The 9,483-nt window shown below is 54.7% G+C and overlaps 1 protein-coding gene across 2 annotated transcripts; it reads left to right on the forward strand.

The window, feature by feature from the left end:
- Window positions 1–230: 230 nt before the first annotated feature.
- Window positions 231–9,326, forward strand: Wdr18 (WD repeat domain 18). 2 transcript variants are annotated; one of them, XM_030245020.1, is made up of 10 exons: window positions 231–451; window positions 1,081–1,191; window positions 5,005–5,138; window positions 5,289–5,430; window positions 6,036–6,202; window positions 6,285–6,349; window positions 6,424–6,548; window positions 6,639–6,805; window positions 7,399–7,467; window positions 7,550–9,326. In XM_030245020.1, the coding sequence occupies exons 5-10, from the start codon at window positions 6,107–6,109 to the stop codon at window positions 7,676–7,678; spliced, it is 651 nt and encodes a 216-aa protein (XP_030100880.1). In that variant the 5' UTR covers window positions 231–451; window positions 1,081–1,191; window positions 5,005–5,138; window positions 5,289–5,430; window positions 6,036–6,106; the 3' UTR covers window positions 7,679–9,326. The 2 variants fall into 2 exon arrangements, with proteins under 2 accessions (XP_030100880.1, NP_780659.2); NM_175450.4 differs by having other exon boundaries at window positions 6,059–6,202; window positions 7,550–9,325.
- Window positions 9,327–9,483: the final 157 nt, after the last annotated feature.

Raw genomic sequence — 9,483 nt, forward strand, 5'->3', positions numbered from 1 at the left:
TCACCTGCTGCTAGCTCCGCCCCAGAGCCGCGAACTTTTTACGCATGCGCACGTTAGGGCTCCTGGAACCCGTAAAGCACCAGGCAATCAACAGCCTCCTCGGCTTGGTGAAGCTACCGCGCATGCGTAGACTTTCCAGTTTGGCCTCTAGGAGGCGCTATGGCCGTTCTAGTCGGCCAGGAGCCATCTTAACAGTCTCTCTAAGGATGATGGGATTCAGGGGCGGGACTGGCAGAGCAAGATGGCGGCGCCCATGGAAGTGGTGGTGTGTACTGACGCCGCGGCACAGCTCTGGAGCTGCGTGGTGTGGGAGCTTCATTCGGGCGCCAACCTGCTCACCTACCGAGGCGGCCAAGCGGGGCCGCGAGGCCTGGCGCTACTCAATGGCGAGTACCTGCTGGCGGCGCAGCAGGGCAAGAACTACATCTGCGCCTGGGAGCTGCAGCGTAAGGTGTGGGGCCTCAGCGTCCGCGGGGCAGCCGAGAGTCCTGGGGCGCCGCCAGGGTTGGGGTCCCGGCGACCCTGGGGTGGCTGCGTGACAGGGCGTACTCGGAGGCCGAGGGGTTTTCTCCTAGGGAGATGGCGCCAACGCACGCGTGCTCAGATGAAGATCGATGGCGAATCCGCTTTTGCACGCTTGTAGTGTTAGGGACGCCAATTTTGATGCAGAAGGGAAAATGGGGTCCGTTAGAGGTCATGCTTTTGGACAGCATGGCAGATCAGAGATCTTGAGGAGCCGCAGGAAGACAGAGACCGACGGCCCGTCCTTTTGTTACCCTCGTAAAGAGTCGCAGATCTTCATAGTCAGGACTGACTGAGGCCTGGGGTTACTGGTTCTGATGTTTCTGGAACACAGAGCTTCCTTCTTGTCCGCTGGGATCCCTACTGCTGAGCCCTGACCCTGCCCTTCACTGGGAGGTTCTAGGCAGTGGTTCTAACCCTGAGCCGCACCGACAACCCCTCACTTGAGCAGTCTGTCTCCCCAACCCCCTTACTCTTGCTCTCTGTACTAAAAACTTTAACCTTCCATTGCCTCCGTTCTGATACTCACATAGTTTGTCTTGTATCCTGTGTCCCTAGGATCAGCTCCAACAGAAAATCATGTGTCCTGGGCCTGTCACCTGTCTGACCACAGCACCTAATGGCTTGTATGTCCTGGCAGGAATTGCAGAGAGCATCTACCTGTGGGAGGTGAGAACAGCTTGTCACACGTATGTGTCACTTGGGAATGCTAGAGAGTAAAACTGGTTGGTGTCCAGTTTTACCTGAGGTAGGCAGGTGGTCTTGGAGATCTTACCCATGACTTCTGAAAACAAAAATGTGGCCATGTCTATAGGGTCCTCATTTGTGACTGAGATACAGGACAGTGTTCAACCTGCTGGTGGCTCTAGTGCTGTCGTGAGCAACCAGGAAAGAAACTTAGAAAAGGGCAGTGACCAGAATTAGTACAGAGGAGGAGGAGGCAGGAACCAGAAGCAGTGCAGAGGAGGAGGAAAGCATTTATTTACACTTGTGGTTTATATGAGGGAAGTCAGCGCAGGAAGCAGAAAGTCAGTTAACATCCATAGTCAGCAGCAAAGAGAAATGCTCCCGTGATTGACTACACTTGTTGCTCTTGCAGAGGACCTGGGTTCAATTCCCAGCACCCACAGAATGGCTCACAGCCATCCATAACTTCAGTTCTAGAGAACTTGACACCTCTTTTGATCTCAGTAGGCACCAGACTGCCCACTGCATGCACATACAGGCACGCAGGCAAAATACTCATAAAGGAAATAAACCTGAAAAAAGAAAGAAAAACTGTCTACTGAATGAGAGAGCTGGCTCAGCAGTTAAGAACATTGGCTGCTCTTTCAGGGGATCCAGGTTTAGTTCACAGCACTCACATGGCAGCTCACAACTGTCTGTAGCTCCAGGGAACTAAGCACCTTCAAATCTGGCCTCTGAGAGTACCCCTAGACCTACAAAGAAATTTAAAGCCTGGCAGTGGTGGCACACGCCTTTAATCCCAGTCCTTGAGAGGCAGAGGCAGGTGAATTTCTTAGTTCAAGGCCAGCCTGGTCTACAAAGGGAGTTCCAGGACAGCCGGGTCTACACAAAGAAACCCTGTCTCTAAAACCAAAAAAAAAAAATTTTTTTTGCCGGGCGTGCCTGGTCTGCAAAGTGAGTTCCAAGCTATACAGAGAAACCCTGTCTTGAAAAAACCAAAAAAAGAAAAAAGAAAAGAAAAGAAAAAAAAGAAATTTAAAATAAAACTATCCGGGGTCCTGAGAAATGATTCAGCAGTTAAGAGCACCGACTGCTCTTCAAGAGGTCCCAAGTTCAATTCCCAGCAACCACATGGTGGCTCACAACCATCTGTAATCCAATGCTGTCTTCTAGTATCTGGAGACAGCCACAGTGTACTCAAATATATAAAATGAGTAAGTAAACTTAAGAAAAAAAATAAAGTAAAACTTACCATAAGCCCAGTGATAGCCAGCCCCCCTTGTCTCACAGTCAGGCACAAAGGTACCAGCACCCTGCTTCCCACAGAGCCAGAGGTCCTTCTGCTGGCCCCAGCTGCCTGCCTCTGGGTCAGGACTAGTTAATAACCCTGGAGAACTGAAGGGTCCAGGCTGTCCTGACCTGGCCTTATGTGGAGGGAAGGTGCCGGCAGCACAGAGCTGAGCTCAGCCATGTTTCTGCTCCTCCTGGCTTCATCTTCCTCCAAACCATGCCAGGACCTCCATGGCATTCTCAGCCCATGATGCTGAAGCTGGCTTGGGCAGAGAGGAAAACCAAAGCCAAGGTCTTACAGCCCCACAGCGTGGCTTGTGCTGCTGTGTACTGAGGGCCCCGTGTCTGAGACATCCCCTTTATTCTGTGCATATGTACATGCTTTGTACGGGAGTGTTTGCATGTAGGCAACAGGAAACACCTTCAGTGGTTGGTCCTTGCCCTCCATCTTGTATGGGACAGGATCCCACTGTTTCAAGTTTCCAAGAATTCTCAGAATGCCGTAGACAATCACTGTAGACTGGAGATCGGAAGGTGGATCTTCACATTTAAGTGGCAACTACATGTCCTTTGATTTTCGTTGTCAGTCTTATGTGGCCAGGCTGGTGTTGACCTCATTATGTAACCCTTGACTTCCAGACCCACCTGGTACCACCTCCCCAGTGCTGGGGTGGAGCCCAGCACCGAGCCTGTTGGGCAGGGACTCAACACTTGCCGTCTCAACCTTTTAAAGCACTCTTTAAACCCTTTGGTTTTTGGTCTTTTTGAGACAGGGTTTCTCTGTTTAACCCTGGCTGTCCCGGAACTTGATCAGTAGACCAGGCTGGCCTTGAACTAAGGGATCCACCTGCCTCTGCCTCCACCTCTGCTTCTGCCTCTGCCTCTGCCTCTGCCTCTGCCTCTGCCTCTGCCTCCACCTCTGCCTCCACCTCTGCTTCTGCCTCTGCCTCCACCTCTGCCTCTGCCTCCACCTCCGGAGTCTGCGGCTAAAGATGTGTGCTACTGCTGCCCCGCCTCTCTCAGCCTTTTAAAGCAGACTTTTTTTTTTTTTTTTGTATATGAGTATTTGCTTGCGTGTGTGTCTGGTGCCCTTTGGAAGCCAGAGGTGTAGGCTTCTCTGGTGGATGTGACCCTCCTTGTGGGTGCTGGGAATCAAACCCAGGTTCTCTGGAAGCACAGCCAGTGCTCTAACCACTGAACTATCTCTCCAGCCCCAGCTTACTTTTTTTTGTTGTTGTTGTTTTGAGACTGGAACTCACTCTGTAGACCAGGCTGGCCTCGAACTCAGAAATTCGCCTGCCTCTGCCTCACAAGTGCTAGGATTAAAGGCGTGCGCCACCACCGCCTGGCTCCCAGCTTACTTTCTTATGCGACCCAGGACAACCTTCCCAGGCTGGTACCATCCATAGGTGGAGGGCCCAGGTCAAACATTTAATTAAGATACTGGCCCACAGGGCAGCCTGGTGGAAGCAGTTTCTCAGTTGAGGTTCCTTCTTCCCAGGTGACTCTTGTTTGCCTCTCCAAGCCTAGCTTGGTGCCTCCTCTTGATGAAGGGCTGGCTGGCTTTTGCCCCACCATGGTGTCTTTAAAGATTTCTGATGGCCCCCAGGGGTACTGCCCAGCTCATAGGTTCTTGGGCTAAAGCTGATATGGGAATTGTCCCTTTCTCTGGGGTGAGGACCTGTAAGTCTCAGCATCTTTGTGACACCCAGGGGCCTCTGGGGCCTAAGGTTCTGCTGACAATTGTGGCCCACACTCTCTTGGAGATGTGAGCGTGTAGGTAGCCATGTTGTCTTTCTCCACCCTTAGTCAGCCCAGACACCCGACAGAAACTCAGCCCCCCTGGGCCTGGAACCCAACCTTTCCCCAGTGCAGGCCTGGGCTCACACACTGTCCCTTCTGCAGCCCCTAGGCCTCCCCCTGTTGCCCGTTGAGATGTCTAGACGCCAGCCTTAACTAACTCTTCCGCAGCATCGAGCGGCGTCTGTGCTGCCCAAGAGTGAGAACCTGCAGTCCTCGGCCCCTGTGCAGGCTGAGGGACCCTGAGCCAATTCCAGAAGTTCCGAACCCCCAGAATGGGGTCCTGCAGCTTCTCACAGCCCAGTGCCCCGCCCCTTGATGGCATGGGGTGCACACAGTCAAACTTTCTGTATCCTGCCTCTACAAGTGGCCCTGACCCTGTGGCAAACTGGACATGGGACACCATTTTAACCCACATGGCCTTAGCCTCCCAAGTAGTGGAAGGACACCGCCCCCATTGCCCCTCTGTGTGCTGAGCTGGAGGCTCACACATTTTGAGCCAGCAGGGGCCTCTTCTGGGGACAGGGTAGAATCCCATTATTGTCAGACACTGAGGACACAGCCAGAGCTGGCCAAGTGCACAGTGATGAGGGCCTGCAGCCTTCCTGGTTCCATATGCCAATGGCCCTGGAGCAGGTGGACGGGGTTCTTATGGGTTGGCATATTCTGTGTTGCCCCTGACCTTCAGTGCCCGGCCTCTCACAGGTCTGCACCGGGAACCTCCTGGTCATCCTCAGCCGGCACTACCAGGACGTGTCCTGCCTGAAGTTTACAGGGGATGGCAGTCATTTTGTCTCAGCGGGCAAGGACTGCTTGGCGCTGGCCTGGAGCCTCTGCAGGTAGGGCATGTGCCAGAGATCTACCCAGAAAGGCTATGGAGGTCTCAGGGCAGGCAATAGGCTGGTGACTACTGAGGTATCCCATTCTTGGGGGCTTGGGGAGGCAGGCCAGGGGCTTTCCACGTGGCCTCACTGCTGTTGTGTGCCCAGTGTGCTACAGGCAGACCCATCCAGGATCCTTGCCCCAAGACATGTCTGGTCCCAGCACACGCTCCCAATCACAGACCTGCACTGCGGCTTCGGAGGCCCCATGGCCCGGGTGGCCACCGCTTCATTGGACCAGACTGTGAAGGTAGCATCCCCAGCCTCGACCCATGAATTCCTGGCAGCCACTGGATCTCAGCTAGGAGGGAGGGAGACTGGCATCTCCCTTGCCTTGGCTGTTTGGGCTCCAGACAGCCCATAATCCCTATGCCCGACCAAGGACACCCAGAGATGGACTGTCCAGCCTGTCTGCTGGAAATTCCCACTCGTCCACGCCTCAGTGGCCAGATGCCCTTGAGTGTGTAGGGTTGTTTGTTTGTTATTGGCACAGTGTTAGAGATGGAACCCAGGCCCTGCATCTGCTAGACCAGTGCTCTACCTGAGCCTCACCTCAGCCCTCTTTTATCTTCTAGTTTTAAACAGTTTTTTGCTTGTTTTTTGAGACTGTCTCATTGTGTGGCCACAGCTTGCCTGGAACTTGGTTTGTACACCAGATTGGCTAGGGATTCACAGACCCCCTTGCCTCTCTCTGCCTAGGAGCACAGGGATTGAGGGCAGGATTGGAGACATATTCCCTGGCTGGGGTGCCTGTGATTCTGTGGGGGTTCAGAGGCTGGTAGCATGGGCATGATGGTGCGATGGCCCCCATGCCTCCTGGCCCCCCGACTTGGCTGTGTGCCTGGATGTCCACAGCTCCAGGCTTCCCATTCCTGCAGCTCTGGGCCATCTCCTCGGGGGACCTGCTGCTGTCTGTCTTGTTTGACATGGGCATCACATCTGTGACCATGGACCTGGCCGAGCACCACATATTCTGTGGAGGCAGCGATGGCTCCATCTTCCAGGTGGACCTGTGCAGCTGGGTGAGTGGCCCTCTGGGACTGAGGGAGCCCACAGTCCTTTGCCCTACATCCCAGGCACTTAACGACCTGTCTCTACCCCCAGCCCGGACTGAGGGAGCACAGCTTCCAGCCTGAGCAGAACACAGGGAAGGTCTTCAAAGGACACAGGTAGTCACCTCAGGAGGTGGGGTTAGCACAGTGCCCACACCGTGAAGCACCTAACCCCCATCCTCCTCTCCCAGGAACCAAGTGACATGCCTGTCAGTGTCAACAGACGGCAGTGTTCTGCTCTCTGGCTCCCACGATGAATCAGTGAGGCTGTGGGACGTGAAGAGCAAGCAGTGCTTGCGCACAGTCACCCTCAAAGGTGTGCCCGAGGCAGCGTGGCCACACAGGGACAAGGCAGGGCCCTGTCCTGCCAGCCAGGCCCCTGATGTTGTGTTATTGTGTCCTTCAGGCCCAGTGACCAATGCAGCCATCATTCTGGCCCCACCCAGCATGCTGAACCCTGAATTCAGGCCCAGCCTGCCCCTGCCCCACTTCAACAAGCACCTGCTGGGGGCTGAGCATGGAGATGAAGCCCAGGGTGGGGGCCTGCGCCTGCAGCTAGGGCTCCACCTGCAGGTAGGACCCACAGCCACTCTTCTAGAACATTCTATACTCCAGAGTTCCTTCTGCTGCTGCTGGTGTGCCTGTCTGGCATCAACAGCTTCTGAACCCTTGCTACCCAGGTCACTGGCATCCACTGCTGCTCTTGCCATCCGTCCCCACAACATACGCCTGTCTGAAGGCATACTGTGTCAGCCTAACGGGCTCAGCTGACTTGTCACATTGCTCTCAGTGAGTGGCCAGAGAGAGAGTCAGAGCAGCCTGAGGTCAGGAGACACCTCACCAGGAAGGGGCTTCTACCCAGTGTCCTCAGTGCTGCCCCTGGGGCTTTGACCTAGGTCTGTGCCACTCTACAGTGGCAGGCCCTTTCACAGAAGGTGACAGACAGGGTGAGGGCCTAGGGTCCAAGAAGCTCAGCAGTCATGCCCCACCCCTGCAGTCCTATTGCTGGATCTGGGCATTGGCCCAACCTGCCTTATGCTCTGCAGTCTTCTTGGCCTGGATCTTACAGGTTCCCACGTGGCCCTCAGCCCTGGACTCTGGTCCTGTGGTGGAGGCTGGGTCCTCTGAGGGCAGGGAACAGCGGGGGTGATCATGCTACTTTACAGGGCAAAGAGCCTAGCTACCTGGAGCGTCTGGAGCAGCTGCAGGCAGTGTTGTCCAGCTACCTGGAGAAGGTAAGCAGGGCGAGTCCTGGTTTTGGGCAGGTCCAGGGTGGGCGGACAGGAACAGCCCTACCCACAGCCCCTCTCTCCACAGAACATGCTAGGCAGCCAGATGCTGCCAGCACGTGTGTTTGATCTGGAGGATGAGGTGCGTAGCCTGCGCAAGATCAACAGGGACCTGTTCGACTTCTCCACGCGCATCATCACACGGCCCTCCAAGTGAGACGTGCTGGGCCACTGCCACACAAACACTTGCCACGGGGCTGTGATCTAGTGTTTTAACAAAGGATGGACTAAAGGATGGACAATTCTTAAATTGTGCGCCTTGGTTGTTCTGTCCCTATCTGGGCTGGGGCTTGGTTGGAAGGCCTCGGGCCTGGGGGATGGGGTGCGGTGAGTGGGGGGCCGACTGCAGAGTCCCCATTCATGAGGGCCAATCAGGCAGCAATCAGTCCTTCACAGCTGTCCAAAGCTCAGTGTTCACATCGTGTCCTGGGGCTACCTCAAATACCCAAATACCAACAGAACCTTCCAGAAAGCTGCCTGCAACTGACAGCCCTGCTTAACAATCCAGAAGATCTGTGATTTATCAGAGCTGTTGCCACTGCAGCTCAGAAGAGCTGTGCCCTCAGGTGGCAAGATGTGACCATACCCTGGGGGACCACAGCCTCCTATGACATGGACCTCTGGGTCCTCTTCCCTGTACTTTCCTTCCTTTCCACCCTGGCCCCTCCCCTAGTCCCCTGGCTCCTTGTAGCTGTTGCTCCCTCAGGGAAGGTCTGGAGAGAGACAAGAAGGTATGCACTCTACCAGCCATGGGTCCCCAGGACCCAACCAAAGGCCTCTGGAGGTCTCTTGAGACTGGGTGTTCATTATACTCCTAATTATGTCTCAGATTCTGGCTAGGGACAGTGGCAGATGTTGGGTGGAGCCATAACTTGCCACCCAAATATTGGGTCCCCACCTGCTGTGGCTGGACTGAGAGACCATCTGCCTGTACTTCCCCCATCCAAGCCAGAACCTCACTAGCCCAGGCTGGCTTGGAAGGCAGGGTCCCCCTGCAGATCTGCTTCATCTGTCCCAGCCTCCTTACTAAGCCTTGCTGTATTCCCTCATTTGTCTGCCTCAGCTTCCCCGCACTGACTGGAGAATTCAGCCTTTGTAAATACTAGGCTGGGTGAATGCCAAGCAAGATCTAAGTCCCCAGTCTCCTGAGCAGTGGGGCAGCCTGCACCAAGCCCCCATAAACTTCCTCGGGCAACAGGAGTGGGGCAGTGTAGACCAGTACAGCCCCATTCCCCATGGGAGGGAAGTGGACGCTGTGTGGTCCAGCCATCAAGTACGGAGGAACCTTGAGGACAAAGGCCACTGAAGGGTTCCATGGCAGGAAATGTCTGGAACAGTATTCGGGGGGATAATTCACATTTGTGAGATGTGCTTTCCCACTCCCCAAAAAGGCCTTGCATGAATTTCCTGTCATTCAGCTGGAGTGGAAGGTCCCACTTGGCCCTTCTGTTAGGAGTGATAGTGAATCCTGACAGGCCTGCAGTCCAGCTGTCTCATGTTCAGTGAGTGGAATAGAGCCGGCACCCAGGACTGTGTGGTGACCTACTGAAAGAGTGCCAGGTGACAGTATAGACAAAAAGGAGATGTCAGAGGAAGGGGAGCTAAGGCTGGCAACATCTCAGCTTCAGGAAGAGCACCCTGAGGATCTCTGAAGTGGTTGGTGACAATGGCAACTAGGACAGACTAGCCCCAGACTGGAACCCTAAAGGACCCCAAGCCTGATGTCCTTTGGATCCCTGGCCAGGTGCCTAGACAGCCTGCCATCTTGAGCCAAGCCATCTCATTAAAAACCAGCTCAAAGTGCAGTCATCTTGCTGGCTTTTTTATTTGCTTGATGGATGTTTTTTTGGTTTGGTTTTTTGCTTTGCAGGGAGAGTGAGGTTTTGGGGGGGGAGGGGGAGCTGACCAAGTGTAGATTCATTCATCAGGGCTGAGTGTTCCCTGCAGGCAGCTGCAGTGCAG

Source organism: Mus musculus, chromosome 10 (genome assembly GCF_000001635.26).
Source record: "Mus musculus strain C57BL/6J chromosome 10, GRCm38.p6 C57BL/6J".
Lineage (NCBI taxonomy): Eukaryota > Metazoa > Chordata > Mammalia > Rodentia > Muridae > Mus > Mus musculus.